We start from the raw sequence: 21,245 nt of genomic DNA on the forward strand, positions 1-21,245 counted from the left end.
GATCAGCGGCAAAGCTCGCTCTACCTGATGGCACAGGAAGAGCAGGGAATTCGGATTTCAAGACTTGCGTGATTACACGTTAAACAGCAAGAAACAGGACCTGTGTCGGTATTCAGTGCCAAACTTCGGGTCTTGTAAAGTCAGTAATTGAAATACTTCCATAAAGGTCTGGCAAAAGCAGAGCACGAAGTTCAATAGAGGCCTACAGATTACGTTATTTCAAAAAGTAAAAAAATCAAATTACCTTTTTGTGCAGACAATCACAGCCCCGCTGAGGAGGCTTAGGGCATACCTACGCCGAACAGCCCGGACACATCACACAGTCCAGCATGTCTGAGAAGCACAACAAAATGCCCTTTCTCAAGCCTGCAGCAAAAAGAAAGGGGGGCGGGGGGGGGGGACACCCACCCAGAAATGCTTTCCCGCTCTAACTATGAATTTCAGAAGAAAGGCAAACAGACTATGGATAATCTACACATAATATTAAGAAGCTAGTATTGAAAGAGCCGAACTATTAAACAGCAAGAAATCAGAAGGCAAGTCTTCAGTCACATCAGTATGAAGTCTGTAGGCAAGAAGTTGTCCAGGCAAGCTAGAAGAATACAGTTGGGCAGCATCATTGCTTGAATCATGGCAGGTACAACACGTAATGAATTCCCTTTATTTAAAAAAAAAAAAAAGTGAGATACTGAAACATATGAGAGCAAATGAAAACTTGGGATGAAGCTGCAATTGCAGTAGAAGTCAGCTTGTAGGAAAGCCTGGGGCATCTGTGTTTTGCAAAACAGGTATTGGCCTAACTCTGAAGGAAACTGGTAAGCTCACAGCTCAAAAAGGTAGCAGTGAGTTATCTTAAAGAGCTGCCTGACTTACTGCATTTCTCCTTGTCTGCATGGCCATGTGACATATGTAATTTGATAAAAAATACTTCCATAGCACGGGACTCTGAAGGGATTTTATAAAGCACAGGCTTCCATGTACCAACATCCATGCCCTAATTCCCCCTGCCTCGCTGCAATATCCCCATTCCACCTACCATGTGTTGTCTCTTCTCCATAACGCTCCCACCTCACCACAATACTTCAGCTCTTCTGCCCACTGGTACCTTGTGTTCCCCATGATACCTTCACCGCTGCCTGCCCTAACAACCTTTAGCGTTTTCTTCACCATAGCCCCCACGTCACCTGTCACAATACTTCTGACTCCCTGATTTGTGTCTCACCTTCCAGCTGGACAAGAGGCAACACAAAGAACAGCCTGAACAGAAGCTACAAGAATGCTAATCAGATGATAGCTCACATTTTAAGCAGGACATTGACTCAGATCGGCCAACTTCTTGCCTCTTAGATGGTGATGTGACAAACACAGTTTTGGAGTACACATGTTGTACAGGTCTGTTTTAACACTCTGTACATGCTCACAGATAAAAAGGAATATACAACAGCTGCTGCTTTTGCTCCTTTGCCACACCTTGAACGTATTTGCACAAAATAAATACAGCCCCACTGAGTCATCTTGCTGAAGAAGAATGACAAACAACTGTTATACACAATGCTGTACACAGGCAGAAACGAGGACTATCAGCTATAAGCAGGTGGACAAAGTTTAGCTATAAGCAAAGGAAAAGGGATCCTCTTGCCGGGATCCCTATAAGCTGACCCCAAACGAGCTGACAAACTGAGCTTATAGATCTCTTTAAAAACATGTTATCTTTGTACTTGCGGTGATTCAGTAACCAAAGAAACTTCTACACACTGATACTGGGAACTGATAAATCTTCCCCAACAGCATCAGGGAAAAACCTGCTTCCATGCTCTAAATATTATAGACATTGCAGATAAAATATTTTACTTCCCTCTGTTTTCTGTGTTTGCCTTTGGTACATAAAGACTTTGGTACATAAAGACAGCTGACCTCATTTCCCTGTCTGAAGCTTTTTTCATCTGCAGAAAGTTGACCCCAAAATAGTCATTAAAAAAAAAAAATCAATTTATCAATTCTCTTCCCAGCGTTTGCTGCTGTAAGAGTTAGTTTGCATGCTGGGCAGCTTTAGGAGTCTGTGCTTACCCATGGCTATACTTCCAGGTTGCTTTTCGGGATGGCCTGGCTTTACCAAGAGCACAGATACGTCCAGGAAGGCTGTGGCAAAATTCAACCATAAACCCAGCCTTTCCTTTAAAATGTAGCCAAGTACCACCAACTTCTACACTTAAGCGTAAAAGAAACCACTAAGATGCCTCCAGAATCAGTTAGCAACAATCAGAACAGACCAACATTAAAAACAGAACACCAAAACAGAGAAAAAAAAAAAAAACAAAACAAGCAACTAGTAATTCAAAAAACCTTACTAGCAATGAAAACAGAAAAAAAGAAAAAAGCCGGCACTTTCTTACACTCTTTGCCATGGAATAAATCAAGCTTCCTCACCTGGGAGTCTACAAATTGTTACCTGTGGCTACCTGTGCTGTCCAGCTACTCTTCTGGTTTCCCATCTGCCCTTTTCTGCTGAAGCTCTTTGACAGTGCTTTCGTGTATCACTGCACTAGTTTATTTTTTCTTGACATAAGGCTAAAAGCTTTTTGCTTTCTCTGTAATAAACATCTGCCTCCAAACCTACGTGCTGTACAGTCAAACAACGTAAATGAAAGCCGTGTTTCAAAACTCACATGAATATGTATTTTTAAAGATGTTAAATGCATTATAAGAAACAGCCAAAGAATGTGCATTGCTTTTTCAATATCTCCATTGTTGAAACGAAACCTCAGCAGCAGCGTATCGTGTGTGTGTGTGTGTGTGTCTTACAGATAACATGTGCAGGCAACATGAGGTTTGCAGCTGCTAGCAGCCTGATCAGAAAATCTAGGCAAAGTGAAATGCTGCTTTTTAAGATGTGGATGAGTCTGTTAATGACAATATCTTTTCCAACTTTTCTTCATCCAAGCCATATGGGTTTATATTATCAGCTCTTCAGAGGATTCTTGGGTCTAAATTAGACTACAAAGAAGGTCATTTTCTGTGACTCATTTGTGCCAAGCAAGGAAATCATTTCCTCTCTTGATCTACATGATAGCTTTCTCTCGGGAGGAAACAGAATATAAGAAGCTTTCTAATCTCCTTTTGCATTATGCAAGAAACTAACAAAATATGAACCTACTGTCCCCTGGGTACCACAAAGCTGCTACCTATATTTATGTGAAGGAACAAGATAGTTAAGACAAATCTAAGGAAATACCACTGCAACATAAAGTAAGACTATGATCTGAGCAAGGTATTGTGATTGAATTTTAGGAAGACATAGATAGTTTCAAATAAAAATATCTATACAAGGCCTAAAGGCAGCTACTCTCCACATAGAGATGCTGCGTGGCATGACTGCTCTGACTGGGGTGACCCAATAAACATTTACCCCTGGCAAAGTCGGTGGGGAAGCAAAGATGTCTTTGGTTCTGCCTCTGAATCTTACTCCCTGACTAAATGGTAAATTTAGCCCTTGCAGTGATACCTTTCACAGTAAGATAGTAAAAGTAGACTTTTTTTTTTTCTTGCTCCTACAGCCCTAGAACCAACCAGATGGTCAGGAAAGGGCTGGAGTCCTTCTCCCAGTCTCCAAGCATAGTGAAGTATGGCAGAAATATAATGAACCTGTGTAAGTAGGAAATTAAGAATGAGTCTGTGATTACCTGTGTCTCCAAAGGCTAAGAGTTTGCATGTGAGATAGCTACAGAGGAATGAAGAAACAGTAATGAAATCGCTTGTATGAGTAGTCTGGCAGAGAAACACTTTGGCCATTACACTAAATGAAAGGAGGAAAGGAAGAGAACGATGACAAGAAGGTGGTTTTAATTAGCAAAATGTCAGCAACTGTGACAAGAAGCACAGATTTCACTAAAATGCAGAAGTGACAAAGTTTAATTGAAGGAGAAGCATGAGAAAGAGTGGACACTACTGTTACTGAATGCGGGGGTGGAGGGGAGGGATGTACCAGTATATACATGCATGGTGCACTCACGCTCAGGATAAAAATAGATCTGTGCATCAGAAGCAGGAAAACTGGGGATTGCACTGCAGTTACTACACTTAAAGAAAGCGAAGATCTCTGCTGTGACCCCCAAGTACAGGAAGAAAAGCATGTCTACCTGTTGTTCTTACTACTTGCCTTTTCAAAAAATGTCACATTTTTTGCTGGTTGTTGCTGGAACACTAGGCCAGGAAGAGGCCAGAAGGGGGAAAAGAAAAATGGCTTTAATTACAGGAAAAAGGGGCCAGTGAGAACTGGTTGTTACAATAGCTGAGACAATACAATTAATTTTCATGTTGTATGTTTTTTTAATCTTTTTTTTAAAACAAAACAAAACAAAACACTTTGCTCCTTGAATTTTTGTTCATCACTTCTAAAAATCTGTCAGTCTAGTGTCCTCCTTAAAAATGTAACTATGTTAAAATCCAAGTAGTTTCAGGAACAAGCACAGAATGTTCAGGATTCCAATGAAGTTTACCAACATGAAACACCTTCTGGTTAAACTCGTAGAAGCATTGTGTTCTGGGTCGTATCTGCTTTAGTTGAGCCTATAAAGTTTGCTTTCCTATTAAGGAACAAATCCCTTCATCCTTCCATAAAAGATTATAATGTAATGAGACTCCATTAAGATCTTACAGAAAAAAAGCCCACAGTGATTATGTACAAGAATGAAATGTGGTGAATTTTACTGCAGTTTAATAAGTATGCATCCATTCTCATCTCTCCCACATTCGCCTTCTGTGGAACTGCTGTAGCTAAGTGAAAACAGCAAATGATCTTGAGAAAGAAAAATTGAGCAGCAATGGGACTTTCTACTTTTTTAAAAATAGTGGGTGCTGCTGCTTACAGTAAATACGTGGTTATGCAAGCAGGCATATAAACACCCGTATTTCACAAGCCATTGCATATTGGCAGCCATAATCATCACTTTCATATCTTCTTTGCTTTTATGTCATCAGCTCATCTGCTGCCTTCTCTGTTCTTTAGAATTAATTTGTCAACACAGGACTCCATCCTTACTCTCCAACTCCAAGGCAAAGCTTCAACCCCCCTCAATTTAGCAGCACCAACAGTATCTCTTCTGAGGGGACTGCAAGGAGAGCTCTTACCCCATCTTCTCCCTCATATCCACCTCAGGGGGATTGTACAGTCCCTGGAGGGAAGCCACTGGGATTATACTACCAACATCTACCCGAAACCACCCATAAAACAAACACTCCCTGCCTCCCAGATATGTCCCAGTTTTGTGGCATAAGCAAGATATATATATGACAGATGCTATAAAGTTTACATTGACTTTGGGAAGCTTTGCATAATTCATCCACAACCAGTGCCGTGTGTGACACAGCTATCCCACATGCAGCTTGAATATCCCCACACGAACTTTGAATAGACTTTTCCATGTAGTCATGCTTTCACTATGGGTCAGATCCCGTGGTCTTCCATTTGCTCAAAAATCCCATTGAAGCCAATGCTGGCAGGTCAGCTTGCAAATGCCACCCTCTCCCTGAGCGGTGAATAGCTCCCATTGAACCCACTGGGATTACTCATGTGTGTGAGTAACTACTAACAAGAGCAAAAGGAGCAAAATCCGGTCCTCATTAGGGACTGCTAATCTGAAAAAAAACCCTCCCTCAGCCAGTAGTACCGCTCAGGCAGAGCAGCTCTGCCAGCAAGGTGCTACCTAGGAACAGTGATGTGGCACAATTTGGCACCATTTTTTAGCATGTAATTCTTTGAAGCATCGGCTAATTGCCCAGGCATGACTGCATGGAGGAGCTCTCTCCCGTCACAGGACATGAGCAAAGATAATCTTATACCATGAAACACAATTAGCCAGATGGTTATTTGGAGGTTTGGGGAATTTCTCTGATCTGGGAGATAAAAAAATCAAAGCTGAATTAAAAAAAAAAATCATACCACGCTTGATTCCCAAGTATTTAATTACATATTATCATGGGTAACTACTAATCGGCTCCAATTATGCAATCTTATTTTATTGCTGTTGGAAATACATTTATAGCCACTATAGAATGTGTATATTTAAGTCAATATCTGAATAAACACTCTGGAAAACACATCATTTGTACCCAGATTTGGTTACTAGCGTGATTATCATCTGCCACCTGCTGGAAAAAGCTGTGATATCTCAACTAAGTTCCACAGCTGGAAGGTCTGGTCACCCATCGAACAAGCAGAAATGTCAAAGAGCAAAATACACTCCTTATACCCAGGAGCTTATTCCTCTTGCACCCACTGGGAAAGTTTAATTTGCACATGGGGGTATTTACGTGCATTCAAAGAGAAGCCATAACATGACATTTTTTAAACAAAGAGAAATTTAATTTGCTATTGAGAATAATGTTATCTGCCTGTGTCTGACCAGAAGGCAAGATATATAATCTGAAACTCATGCACCCAGCTAATCCTATCTCAAGCTGGCACAGCGCTCTTGCTGCTCTGCTGGAAAGGGCACAACTGCAGGTCCCCCCGCGCCATCCTCGCGAAGGATTTCTTCCTCTACCCAATATAGTCCAGCATTGGTTTTGAGCCTCATTTGAAGAGATTGACCATTCTGGCTTTATGGTGGCCCATAAACACCTTACGGAGAACAAAACGTCTGTCCAAGACATCTGCTCTCACTCAAAAAAAACCCCAAAAAAAGGCAGCAAGAGGGTTTGGATGAGGTACTCCTCCAAGCGCCAGAACCTTGTAACTTGCTGCCTCTATGCCAGCAAACCAGAGGCAGCACTCCAAGTAAGCCAGAGGGTAAACCCAAAGGCGGCACTGCAAGACTCGCTTTCCTCTCTCGCTGTGTGGAACAGGCTGAAGAGCAGCAGGACACACGGACAGTTCTCATCAGAGCGCTGGCATATGCCATCGGACTGGCTGATGATGAGACTAATTGTATTGGTGTAATTTTGCAGTTGGCAGGTCTCCCCAGGTCAGTGTGGAGAGAGAGACAGGTGCAACTAGATTAGAGTTTCAGATTATTTTTTTTTTTCCCCAGAATCATACCCAGGCCCTTAAGCAGCCGACTTCTACGTGCCCAACAGGCTTAGAAAAAGAGCCCAGGGTTCAAGTTTAGATAGCGCTTGCATTCAGGGAAACACAGTGCCTTTCTCTGGGCACCTTTCAATTATTTCAGGGGTCAGAGAAGGAGAATGAAAAATGAAGATGGGGATATGAGTGATTTTTGAAGGTTATATCCAGGTCTGTGGGATGGAGAGAAGAAGAAAATACACATCTGAGGGCCTAATACAATTATAAGTAACCCCACTAACTCATTTTAGCCATTATAAAGCAATCAGATGTTTATAGCAGTAAGAAGTAATGTAAACCCTGAAAGCAATATAACAAATCTAAACCACCAAGCAAGACATCAGCAAGAATTAGCATTGGCATCTGCTGTCTCATGCCTCCCAGGGCACGGAAGGGCCCGGCCTGTCTAAGGTGCACACGGCGGGGCAGAGGTGCCTGCGTCCTGCTGCCAAGTACAGCATTCACACGGGGAGCACTGACCACAGCCCAGTCCCCAAACATGTGTGCACCCCCACGCACCCACCTACAAACGCACAAAACAATGTTTCTGTTGGTGTTTGCTTCCAGCAGAAAGCCTTTGCTGCTTTCACAGCACTTTTTCTGTTCTTAGGAGGTTGCTCTGTTTCTACTCTGCTCTTGTGAAACCTCACCTGGAGCCCTGTGTCCAGCTCTGGAGCCCTCAGTACAAGAAGGATGGAACTGTTGGAGCTGGTCCAGAGGAGGGCCACAAAAATGATCCGAGGGCTGGAGCACCTCTCTTATGAGGACAGGCTGAGAGAGTTGGGGTTGTTCAGCCTGGAGAAGAGAAGGCTGCGGGAAGACCTGATTGCAACCTTTCAGTACTTAAAGGGGGCCTGTAGGAAAGATGGGGACAATCTTTTTAGCAGGGCCAGTTGTTACAGGACAAGGGGTAATGGTTTTAAACTGAAGCAGGGTAGGTTTAGACTGGATATAAGGAAGAAATTCTTTACAATGAGGGTGGTGAAACACTGGAATGTGTTGCCCAGAGAGGTGGTGGATGCCCCATCCCTGGTAACATTCAAGGCCAGGCTGGACGGGGCTCTCAGCAACCTGATCTAGTTAGCGATGTCCCTGCTCACTGCAGGGGAGTTGGGCTAGATGGCCTCTAAAGGTCCCTTCCGACCCAAACCATTCTATGATTCTATGGTTTCAAGCCCCTCCAAGTTTTCTCCTCTGGGCCACTCTTAGGAGGCTACCACCTCTCTTCCAGCAATGTGGGCCTTGCCTGCACTGGCAAGTTGCCCTCATTCCAGCTGCAAATTTAGCTATGCCTTGTGCTGACAAGTGGGCTGAGGTTTGCTCCTGTAAAGCCTGACAAGGGGTTCATGCAAAGAAGAGATGCACAAATTAAAAAACTGCCAGACAAAGCATCAGCAACACTTCCAGTCTGCCCACACCAGAAATCTTCTCATTGCTACAGTGACATTGACATTTTGTGTCCAGGAAAAGGTTAAGTTCCCTGTGCAGATGGGGCACATGGCGGAGTGCCCACACGCTGGCCTTGGAGCGGGTGGGCCTGCAGTGCCAATGCACCCGTCCCTCTGTCCCGGGACGTGCTGGCCTCTGGCTACAGACCAGCTTTTCAGCAGCAGCAGCCTGCTCCCAGCTACCTGCTCCAGGGCCTTCTGGGGTTACCCAGAAAGTGCTCCCCTCCTCAGACAAAGGTGAGGGACAGGGCCCCGGCCTCACCTCTGTGTGTGTACTCCATAGCACCCACACCACGTAAGACCGGCCTTCCTCAGAGAGCTAAGGACGACTGCACAAGCAAACCGACCTCGGTGCAGAAGCTCAGTCAATCAATCATCCAACAGTCCTCTCCTCTCCCTCTGTGCCCTCCTCCCACATGAAAACCACCGAGGAACATTAGTTATCAGCACTGGTCTACTTGGCATTTTTGCTGTAGATCAAGGAAATCCTGGATCTTACCAAACATTGTCCGAAAGATTTAAAATTGTGTGTGTAGATGTAAACATAGGTATATATAAATAAAACTCCATATATTTATGGCAGTGTTTTTTCCTTCCTCTTCCTCTTTTCCCACCCCCTTTCCCTTCTCTCAATTTCTCAGACAATAAGTGGGAAACAACCTTTTTTTTCTCCCAGCCAAAAATTAATTCCCGCTCAGAGCTTCCAGAAAGGGTCAAGTCTAAAGGAAGCATCTGGTAAATCTGCTTTTGTATCGCAGTGGGAGCCATAGCCCTCACATCCCCTTCCCTTTGCACCGCTCAGCGCAGCAAGTGCTCGTGCCACGCTGCGAGGGGTTTGCTCCGCTGCACACGTATGCACAAAGACACACTCTGTGTGACTGCAGGCAGCCCTTAGATGGAAGCGGCTAGGTATGCTGCATGCACAGACAGAGCGGGTCGCGCTCACCCCAGCAGGTTTTCCAGTTGCTTTTTTTATCCTCCTGACTACAGATGGACTCTTCAGCTACTCAGGCGGGTGGTTTGCTTGTGAGTTACATGATAAGGGTGTGTGCTTGCAGGGTCAAAGTCATGGCATTGGATCCTATCGTGTAACATACTGAACCGACCACAAAAAAAAAAAAATTGGCTTCTCTCAGCATCTCCAAATGCCCATCCAGGGACAGGCAGTGAATGAAAGAAGACTGGGCCTGATCCTCAAGCACACCCACAAATGACTCCAATCCTGCAGTTCGGTCTGTGCATGTGCCCGAAGTCGGTCAAACACTTCATAGAACAAGATGCGGAATTGCCATGACTTTAAAATAGCCAGGAAAGCTGTCAGCAAAAAATTAAGGACTTATTTTCCTCTTCACGCACCCAGAAAACCTTTAAAGCTTTAGAAAATGTACACTCTGCCTCTTACTATATACTTTCACTATATATACAAAGTTCAGAGCAAAAGCAAATGACAGAAAGGGCACTTCTGGCCACAGTGAGCAACACTACCTCCAAAAACATGATCTGTATTGCCCATGAAGCAGGAGAAGCAGCATCTTTTTTAATTTACTCCCTAACTGGGCCATAAGCATAAGCAGCTGCTGAAGCTGGCGGCTCCTGAGCCATCCTGAGCTCTTCTTCTGGCCAAGACGGTGGGAAAGGGCAGCAACTCACTAACCCTGCAACATAGTCAAGGGGGAAGTAACTCCAGATTCAAATTCCTAACAGCAACACCAACTGCAGAGCTTATGATCCTATATAGCATATGAACAGGTTTGCTCAAAAATTGGACCAAAAGAAAAAAAAGACATTAAAAAACAAACCCAGAAACCTGTGAGAGCCATAAGGTGCTGAAAACTCAGAGAAGCAGCTCAGCACACTCAAGATCGCCACATTAAAAAAGTAGACTGGCATTGACCACATTGCTTTTATGCTGCAGAAAACACTCGCTCCTTTGTGTGAAAGCTGAATGTATATGTGTCTTGACATATACTGGAAAATGCATTTTTTGCAAAAATCTTCTTACGTTCATTATTTACTAATTTCTCATCTGCTCCTCTTCAGCAAGTAGCTTTTGCTATCAAGAAATTATATGCAAGTCCTTCTGCACACAACACGGAAATTCCCATGGCTGTCACTTCATAAAATTGTATAACCTACAGAACAAATGCTCCATAAATATCTGTTTTACCTTGTAGAGGTAGCAGGTCTAGTCCTCTGGTTTGTTAAGGATACTTCACAAGTCTGCTTTGACTAAGCAGTGAAATGCTACTCTAAAGAATCCCCTGTTGTAGCTCTAAGTTTAGACTGTGAAATTAGAAAGAGGTAGGACCTGCTGTTCCTGTCTTCCAGCACCATCTTCTGACAGAAAAGACCTGCTGGACCTTCGGTAGTTCGACATTAAGACAGTCAGTTTTGAAACTGTTGATCTTTGCTTTCCTTACCTCAGAACAAAACAAAACAAAACCCACCACCAAAACCCCACTCAAAACCAAGTTTAGAATGAATGCATATACAGTCCACAGATTTTGAGGGTAGAGAGAGCACAGGCAACCACAGAAGACGTTTAAAACCACTTCCCTTCTGCCACAAACTTTAACTGGGAAGCAGCTGCAAAATTATTCCAAGTGATTTCAATTTCTTGGTGGGCCATGATTCCATCAATGTAAGAGACTAAGTTTTCCTTAGATTTTAAGGGCTTCATCAAAATCAATGAAAAGATTCCCTTGCTAAGGTGACCTTCGGATCTGTCCATAGCAGATCATTATATGTTGCATTCAAAAGACCAAGGCTGAGACCCTGCCAAGCAAACGAGGGCCTAAGTATTTCTATTTGTTCAAGAGCAAAATACAATTGTATTGTGCACAGTTAGATTTCATATATATTTGAAGAAATACATTTCAACTCTGTACTCTGTATTATTTTTACTGACATTCTCCACATCTTCCTGTTACATTAACAGGAAATAATAAGAACCCAAGCAGCTGGAAAAACTTACTCTTCAATTCCTTCCATCACTTGTCTGAAAATAAGGGTGTTTGCTTTACAGCTCAAAATTAGTATGTATCAAGGTTTTAATTTTATGTCTGCTTCTGTTGTTTAAGCACCATTTCACACCAACTGTAATAAAAATGACAACCCCCTATATCCAACCTTACTTTGCTATCGAAATGCAAAAGTTAATCAAGATACAGATTCAGGAGAGCACCGGCCCCGATTCTGTGTTGGGTAGTTGTGTGCACCCACGTTGAGACACTGTAAGAACAACCTGCACCAACAGCCTCGCGCTAAAATGGAACATCCCCTGGTTCACCCTTGTACAGACCCACTCTGGTTAGTGAATTTTGGTACTGCCAGCTATAGCTTCCCTGCTTACTTCCCAGTGCTTTTATATAAATCTACATTATCCAACCTGTTTCAAAAGACCCATGACAGCTTCAAGTTGCAATTCAAGTCTTCTCCTTAGGAACTCTGGGGCCTTATCAAGAAAACGCATGAGCCAAAATCAAAGAAGTCCTTCGGCAGTCTGCTGGACCCAGCTTCAGGGTGCTCCACACCATGAGGACAGAAACATCAAATGAACTGTGTCAGCTCAAGCCCAGCTTTGGAGGAGGCCAAGCTGAGCTTGAATGACCAGGAGCACCTTTTCCATTTTTGGATGGGCCTGAGAAAACATCTTTGCCCATTCATCTCCTTGCCAAGCATAGCCTACGAAGAACAAAAGCCAAGATGCCTCTACATGGGAACCAGTGGTCAACTTGGTAAATAACTGGCTGTTGCATGTCTGAGCTTTCCATAACTCATTAGCAAAGAGATGGCATGCAGATAAAGAAAGGTGAAAAGGCTATTAAAACCAGAACTATTTCGCTATGAAAACATTTTCTGGGGCTTTTGGAAAGTGCATACTTATCAATAAAAAAGTCTTTTAAACAAATTATTGCAGTGCAAAAGATGACACCTCCCACTATGGGTTTGCTCGGAGCATTACTGAGGCATGCCATTCAATTCAAGGCTCAGCAAATATAGCCCATTGTACAGTCCTTTGCATATTTATGGTAGTGTGTGAAGCATTATTAATAGCTTACACCACTGTCTTCCCTTCACCAGCGGGAGGTAGGTCTGGCTAGAGAAATATAATTGGTAATCTATTTTATATATGAATAAAATACTCTTTGGAATGCTTTGCTATAACATTCAGTTCTTGTTTGCTATCCGTTAAATGTATTGTTTGAAATGCTACCACCAGCTCTTCATTCTTTTTCTGAGCAGTGATGCCATGACAACCCCCACGTGACCGGCTACAAACATACCGCAAGTCTCCAGGGGTTTGCTTTAGGAAAGGCTCAGACTGGTATTACTCACACTTTTTTTTTTTTTTTAAAAAGCCCAGATTCAGAGATGCTTTATTTTGTGCAAGATGCATCGAGCCTACCAGCCAGTTTTACCATGTGGCAACAAGTATCTTCAGCTAAAATGGGACAAAGCAAAGTATGAAGAACACAAGAAAAGGGTAGGTACAACTGTTTGATAAAGAGCAGAGGCCTTCAGGAAAGAATGAGCTTACCCAAAAAGGCTACAGCATCTCTCTACTCATTCTTAATACCAGTAGGAAAGCTACTGATCAGCAATAAGGTACAAGAGACACATTTTAAGAATATCCAGCAAATACAGGTCTAGCATAGCTTTAGTGTTCATTGGGAGTTATCGTAATGATGTTCGCCAAATTTAGAAGTGAAGAAGATGCAGTCAGTCATCTGCTCCCAATCAGTAACAATGCAGGACCGCTCCCTCTTGAAAATCTGTGTGAATACCATCAGCGATGATTCAACGGTATTGCTACCTTAGGAAGATTGTATCACAACATAATTAGCTTTAATACGAAGAAATAGTTCTTCATTATTTCCAGACTGGGTCTGTTTCATTAACTGTATAAAAATATCTTCCTTCCTTCCTTCCTTCCTTCCATTGTTCCCATAATTTAACTTGCAGGTGGAAAAAAGTTAAGGATGAGGCAGAGAATTGAATTTGACATATTTTTCTAACCAAATTGACAATATTGAAATAAATAAATAAATTTCTTTCTGTGTGAATTAACCTCAGGAGGCTTGCTATTGTATATAAGCATGGCTATTTAAACAGCATCTCTTTTAAAGCAGGGAACTGGTATTAGTTCAGCTGAAATACTCTCGGCATCCGCTGTGCACACAGAACTCTCCTTTGTCCAGTGCACAGAGCACTTCATACATGCGTTAAGGCATTCAGAGGCCAAGAACAGAGGTTAGATATCATCATGATATATAGTAAAGAAATGTATTTATAGAGAACAAAACATTTCCCACGACTCAACTGCTCTTGGATTAAAGACCTGGACAGGCTGGAGAGGTGAGCCTGTGTGAACCTCATGAGGTTCAACAAGGCCAAGTGCAAGGTCCTGCACCTGGGTCGGGGTAGCCCCCAGTATCAATACAGGCTGGGGGAAGAAAGGATCGAGAGCAGCCCTGCCAAGAGGGACTTGGGAGTGCTGGTGGATGAAAAGCTGGACATGAGCCGGCAATGGGCGCTGGCAGCCCAGAAGGCCAACCATTACCTGGGCTGCATCAGGAGAAGCGTGGCCAGCAGGTCAAGGGAGGTGATTGTGCCCCTCTGCTCTGCTCTGGTGCGACCCCACCTGGAGCCCTGTGTCCAGCTCTGGAGCCCTCAGTACAAGAAGGACATGGAACTGTTGGAGCTGGTCCAGAGGAGGGCTACCAAAATGATCCGAGGGCTGGAGCACCTCTCTTACGAGGACAGGCTGAGAGAGTTGGGCTTGTTCAGCCTGGAGAAGAGAAGGCTGCGGGGAGACCTGATTGCGGCCTTTCAGTACTTAAAGGGGGCCTGTAGGAAAGATGGGGACAATCTTTTTAGCAGGGCCGGTTGTGACAGGACAAGGGGTAATGGTTTTAAACTGAAGCAGGGTAGGTTTAGACTGGATATAAGGAAGAAATTCTTTACAATGAGGGTGGTGAAACACTGGAATGTGTTGCCCAGAGAGGTGGTGGAGGCCCCATCCCTGGAAACATTCAAGGCCAAGTTGGACGGGGCTCCAAGCAACCTGATCCAGTTAAAGATGTCCCTGGTCACTGCAGGGTGGTTGGACTAGATGACCTCTAGGGGTCCCTTCCAACCCAAAACATTCTATGATTCTGTGATAAACACGAACGTTCATTTCTGAGTGCAAGCAGAAAGAGAGTAACTATCATGTTGGGCAAAGGATGCCTTAAAAGGTACAGAATTTTGTTCCTTAGGGCTCAGGGTTCACACACAGATCAAATAGTGAGTAACAAGGTCTCCAGTGGTCAAAGAGCAGCCTTTTCAAGTGCCCCATGCTGTCATGCTGGCACGCTCCTCAATTCCCACACCGGTTGCCCGGAAATTTCACCATGCCTTCCACTGGCATGAATTCTGGCTTGCTGCAGTGAACGGCAGCTTCCCCAGAGCAGCGTTACCTGCAGGCTGGGGTAACTGAAGGCAGTGGGGCAATTTGGCAGGTTGTCCTGAATGACCCAGCCCCCTGTGGCACAGGCTTTTGCTCTGTCAAGAGAGACAGGGATCGCCCTGAGAAAATGTAAGAGCCTCTGCTTGGTGATGTGCAGGCTTTGCATTGAAGGAGCTCAAAAAAAACCCCAAACCAACAAAACAAACTACCAAAAATGAGAGCAAGAGAGAAAGCGGAAAAATAGAGAGCAAGGAAGAAAAAAAGGTAACATACAGAGAAAAAAAACAAAACAAAACAAAACAAAAAGAGGTACACTTCTTGGAGAAGACCACTAAAAAGATGGCAATGGTTAGGGATAAGTTATCATTTTCTCCATGACGCAAAGGTACAAAAAAACCCGCCAGCATGTTTCTATGTACACAACAGCAAATTCGTCCAGTCCGAATAATTTTGTTATCTTCTTAATAGAAGAAAGGAAAGAAACACCTCCTCTCTGCAACATTCTGCATAGAATCAAATATTAAATGGCTCCAAAACTACCATGGCTCTGGAAAGTTCCACAACAGAGACTGGGCTTAAAAAATACCAGGTTTTACCTTTTATAGTTGTGCATGTAAGGACAGAAGATAAATTAATTGTAACACTTCCACAAAACTAATTCCACAGAAGAAATGTTGTTCCTAAACTCACCTTTTATTCAAGTTTCAAACAGTTTGCATATAAATTAAAATCCGTTTGCATAAATATTGCATTTTATTCTTCACACCAGTGATTTCTACTGACTGATACAATAACAACCCTCTTTCACAAACTGCATGTCTTCTGAAAGTTATTTTTGAAATAACTTAATAGCACAACAATTTAAAGCACCTGAAGAAGCAGAGGAGATAGCAGCAGCAGAAGCCAAAACCAACAAAACCCTCAGAGATTTACCTAGTTTCGTTCTGCTACCCAGTAAAAATCAGCTACTTAACATGATGGGATCTAGAAAGGATTAAGATGATTCTTAAACTGAAGCATAACAGGTTTCAGTTGAACATGAGGAAGAACTTTGAGGGTGACAGAGCATTGGAACAGGCTGCCCAGGGGGGTTGTGGAGTCTCCTTCTCTGGAGATATTCAAAGCCCACCTGGACGATGTCCTGTGCAACCTGCTCTGGGTGAGCCTGCTTTAGCAGGGGGGTTGGACTGGATGATCTCCCGAGGTCCCTTCCAACCCCTGCCAGTCTGTGATTCTGTGAGCACTCTCATCCGAAATCAGCTGGAGTTGGGAGCAGTCAGCACCTTCTGGGATCCCACCGCCTCAGAGATGACTGCCACAAAAAAGCAGCGGAAAGTTTTCAGCAGAAGCCGAGCAGTTCAAGTGAATTCAGACAAAGCTAGAGACTGCTAAACATTGTCCCAGTGAATGCTGTAAATTACTCGCCCCGTTATAAAAGCAAGTAACCCGTCCAGGTAGTACGTATGACAGGTCTGCCAGCAGGGATTCAAGCCTGATCCTCGGCTCATCACAAAGCTGCTACAGAAAGAGATGTGGAAAACTTCTACTGGCCCCAGGCAGTGCTTTGGTCATGCCCTGCTGCGCGGGGCTTGGGCTGGTGCTGTGCCTGCTGCTCTTACTTGGCAGCCTCTTTTTTTTTTTTAAGTAGCAAGTATTTTTCTCTTCTTTCTATATCACAGAATCTGCCTGAGATGGAACGGTTCAAGTATGAGGTATGAGAGAGGGAGAAGGTTTATCACATGTATTCCATGACACAAATCATGGTGCTGTTGTTTTAACCAATTTGGTCTCACTCCCAGCAGGACCCCAGTCTGAGAGCGAGCGGTCTCCCCTCTAAATCCTGCCTCACTCCACTCCCCCTTACCAGCTTTTCTTCCACAGGGTTTCTTCGCTCCAAGACAGCTCACAGATTATTCTTCTACCTCATATATTGCGGGGCTATTTAGGTCAGGATGGAGATAAATATTATTCTGCCACTGAACTACCAGCTCCATTAGAATAATTAGATCCACAATTTGCTTTTGATCATCATTCTAAAGTGCTGATAAGAAGAGGCCTGGGAATACTTTCAACACAAGAAGTCCTTTTCCAGTATTGCTTACCTCTTTCTGGCAGCATCCTAAACGTGCATCCCTTTGGAAGACCTGGCACAGCTTAGGAGTGCCTAGGGCTTTCTTAGACTAGTCTTTTTATTTCTGCTGGATGCCTAATAAAAACTGCCTGCCTTCTCCTAGACAGCCTTTCCTGTATCCTAACATCAACACCACTGTAACCTGACTGTATGTATTTTTACATTTCTCCAACATAAAGAGCACTTCACATTTCCAGCAGACTTTATAACAACTGACTTCATTAACATTTTCATTTCCCACTACTCTTCTTCTGGGCAAGTCTGGCTTTGCTGATATAATGAGTCATATGTTTAATAGTGTTACTGCTGGCTAACAAAACAGATCATGAGAATTAAAAGATTTCCTGTAATGATATGCAAGGCTATTTCCAACAAAAATGGATAAACATTTCATTTCTGTGGCAGGTTCAGGCAGCAAAACCATTAGTGGACACAAGCACCCCTGCAATATACAGCCACCTTCATCTGAAGTTTGGGAAGCTGAAGGTACAGTATTGGCTATTTCATGGGCACTAGCATGCTTACCTTCACGTCTTGTCTCAAAGAAAACAAAGAGACTAACAGATGGTCACAATTTCAGGGCCTTTTTTTTTTTTTCTCTCCTCGGTGCAGTGATTGTTGCCACGGACTATCAGGATCCATGAATAGCACACTCCCAGCTGCATTAAATAACTTATTTTATCTTTATGATTATTGATGAAATCAGAGCGCTTCAGATTAACAAGTGCTAAAGTGTTCAAATAGCCTCCTAAAAGGTACTTCTGCACAACCATGAAAAAAACATCACAAATAACAAGAATAGCACAATCATCGAGATACACACAGAGCAATGAACTGAATAATAGGATGTTAACATATTCAAAGCACAAGAAATAACAATGGGTAGCCTTGACTGGCAGTTATCCTTCAAAATCTTACTGCTCCCAGGAGGCAAATTTTTATTAAAAGATGAGAGTGGAAAATAAATTGTTACCTAATTAACTCTGCTCACTAAAAGGAAACAACAACAATTAAAAAAAAATCCAAATGTGAGCACAGGAGAAAATACGTGCAGCTAAATCCTGTAAAAGACTTAATTTCCAACACAGTGCCCCTCAGGCAATGGGAGTGTAGCCCATGTAAGGACTTCAGAATTAACTTCCTTAAAATTGTTTATCAGCTCACTGTGCAACATCATAATCCCCAGGCACCTTGAAATCATTTCACTAGCAAAACAATTCATTTCTCCTCCATGCATAAAGTCATATGCTATATTAGGACGTGGATTCAATTGCTGTTGTTAATTTTTTCCTATTACTGTAAAAATAACATTGATAAACTTCCTTTGAAAATGAAACATTGCATAACACACACACACACACACCCCCCGCACCCCCAGGTTAACAAAAACCCCACCAACACGAACCTACTACTCTTAGGCATGTTCCTTTGAACCACACGTTCTGATACCTGCAACTGAGATTCTCACCCTCCTCCTTTCCTAACTGCTGAAAGAAAGAAAGAAAAAAAAAAGCCTCTAACATCGCAGTCTTCCATTAACCAGCTCTTCTTCACAATCTTTCTCCTCAAGGTTATTCAGAGTCTGATGGGTGCATTACCTAATGCACCAGTTTACAGAAAGAAAGAAAGAAAAAAAAAAAAGCCTCTAACATTGCAGTCTTCCATTAACCAGCTCTTCTTCACCATCTTTCTCCTCAAGGTTATTCAGAGTCTGATGGGTGCATTACCTAATGCACCAGTTTTAGATACCTTTATACTACAGCGTGACCAGCATCCGACCCACTTTGGTTATAAACCCCAAACAGGGGCAAACAGGGCAGATGCACTAGACGCCCTACTGTAACTTTCCACTCTAGCATCAGCCACCCAAAACTATCAGAGCTGATGAGCAGGATCTCCTGTTCATTTTATAAAGGACATGCAATATCTTTGGAGTGCCTAGAATCAAATACAGAAAAAAAAAAAAAAAAAAAAAAAAGGGGGAAAGGAGAAGAGTGAATTAGTATGCTCAAATAAGACTTCATTGATTTCTTCATTGATTCTGTTCTGAGAGGCTTTTGAGAACAAGATGTTGAAGTCCAGCTAGGAAAAAGAGTGCTTTCCCTGCTTTCCTCCACCCAGCCTTTCTCTGGTTTCGTCCAACTCAGCCCTGCTGGAGAAGGTTTTCTTGGGATACAGATAACTTTGAAAATAAGTTTTTCTCTTCACCACTCTCCCATTTCTTTGCAATCCCCACAAACACACTTTTAGCATGGATTTGTGTTCTTCAAATAACAATATGGCAACATTTTTTACAAATTAGACAATGCCCCGGGATATCCAAAGGGAGTCTCCCTCCTCTGCTGGACTCTTTCAATTTTCATCCCACTTTTGACACTAAGGTGTTTTGCCCATTATACAGTTAATTTCAGAGATTATTAATCATCTTCCATTTTAAAACTGAAGTTAGAGGCTTAAAATCATGCTAAGGATGAACAGAACTAGCTTATACTGCCTCATACATCTTTCTCCATTTGTTTGTCACACCCAGTTGGCTGCTTCTCTTCTTACACGAGCTTGCAAGCCCTCCAGGACAAAAATGGCCTGCAACTGGACCTAATCCAAACCTCAGTGAAGTCAATGGAAAAATTACCATTTGATCCAAAGCCCACCAAAGATAGCGGGAAGACTCCCACTGAATTCAGAGGAGCCTGGATAAGTCCCATTATGTGCTCATGCAGCATCCACCACAATCCTAGATTTTGACAAGAGTCTATGAAGGCCGCTAGAGACATAGAAGATAATGATGATCCCAGAAAGTACACTGACAAATATTTATAGAAATACCGCTTACACTGATGAAATGAGTTTGCTAATCACGCAAGCTGCTGCTCTGGTTGCAGGAAAGTGATTCAGGGCCAAATTCACAGCACCGCAAAGGGCTTTCTCCCCCTGCATCACCATTAAAATGGTGAAATGAAGGCTGCTCTCAACACTAGCACAGAGCTTTACCTGATCAGTGTCTGTCATGCTCTGTGGAGAGAAGGGGACAGCAATTGTGACCACCGTGTTAGGTAGCCATGATACACATCATTGCTGCTTGCTCTGGCCTTGTAAAAACAAAAGCATTTCTCTATCCCTTCTGTATGCAAAGTTGGAGGAAGACCGACTTTCCGTCATCGAAAGAAACAACCGTTTGCTGCTGGAGAAGGTGTCCTGCATCATGAGAGCAAAGGGACAAATTGACAACAAAAATGACTATAAGGCCAAAAGGTAACATCACCAGCACTATTTCTATGTAGTTATCAAATTACCTTCCCAGTGACAAACATAGCTAAGGATAAACTGCTCTGCGAGGACACGTATTTTAAAAGGCAGCCTAAGGTATAATCAACACTTCAGAAAGCCATTTGCTTGCCCTGTCACATGAAATCCAATGCCGAGTCATTTTCGTCCTACCCTCTGTTGAAGAGAAGATGGCTTTAAATTAGTTTTTCAGTTTAATAACTGAGGGAATGAAAAAAAAAAAAAAAACAGAGAGGGAGAACATTGCCCTACTTTAAAGAAATAAATGAAGCAAACCTATTATGTCTCAGCAAAGCTGTTCCTGCTAAGTGAGTCATTGCTGCTGACTTTGCCAGTTGTTCCTACAGACACCACCGGAAAGAGGGAGATCCAAAGCTTAGAGATGAAATAAAGACAGAGCAAAAAATAGAATAAAAATTAAAAAGAAAAGTAGAGCAGGAAGCAGGCAGAAGGGAAAATATAATTTACTGCCCAAAGGAGACCAAGCAAAATATGCCTTGAGGATTTATCACTAGAGAGAACTAGCTTACATATTTTTGATTCAGGAGGAAATTCACACCCCAAATAGGGCTCAGCAAACGAGCCAACACCAGGGACAGGCTTTTGAGGTGAAGAGAATGGTTTGTGTAACTCAGGTGGCGGTTGTTACCTCCTGTGATTCATTTATAGACAGACTACTTCATGACAGACTGACTGCTCCTCAGGCCCTAAAGTGTCTCCAGACAGCAAAATGCAGCTCAAGTGCAAGTGACCTAGGTAGAACTCACTACGTGTCACTGTCACAAATATCCTGATCTAGTTAGCGGTGTCCCTGCTCACTGCAGCGGGGTTGGACTAGATGACCTCTAGGGGTCCCTTCCAACTCAAAAC

At 43.0% G+C, this 21,245-nt stretch overlaps 1 protein-coding gene across 1 annotated transcript in view; it reads left to right on the forward strand.

The window, feature by feature from the left end:
* The first annotated feature begins 12,901 nt into the window (after positions 1 to 12,901).
* The window catches only part of CFAP97D2 (CFAP97 domain containing 2), a 14,486-nt gene continuing 6,142 nt past the window's right edge, over positions 12,902 to 21,245 (forward strand). Inside the window, exons 1-3 of the mRNA XM_009638961.1 lie at positions 12,902 to 12,994; positions 17,496 to 17,576; positions 20,224 to 20,342. Coding sequence (XP_009637256.1) covers positions 12,902 to 12,994; positions 17,496 to 17,576; positions 20,224 to 20,342 — 293 coding nt within the window. The remainder of the gene's footprint in view (positions 12,995 to 17,495; positions 17,577 to 20,223; positions 20,343 to 21,245) is intronic.

Source organism: Egretta garzetta, unplaced genomic scaffold (genome assembly GCF_000687185.1).
Source record: "Egretta garzetta isolate BGI_Z169 unplaced genomic scaffold, ASM68718v1 scaffold5, whole genome shotgun sequence".
Taxonomy (NCBI): domain Eukaryota; kingdom Metazoa; phylum Chordata; class Aves; order Pelecaniformes; family Ardeidae; genus Egretta; species Egretta garzetta.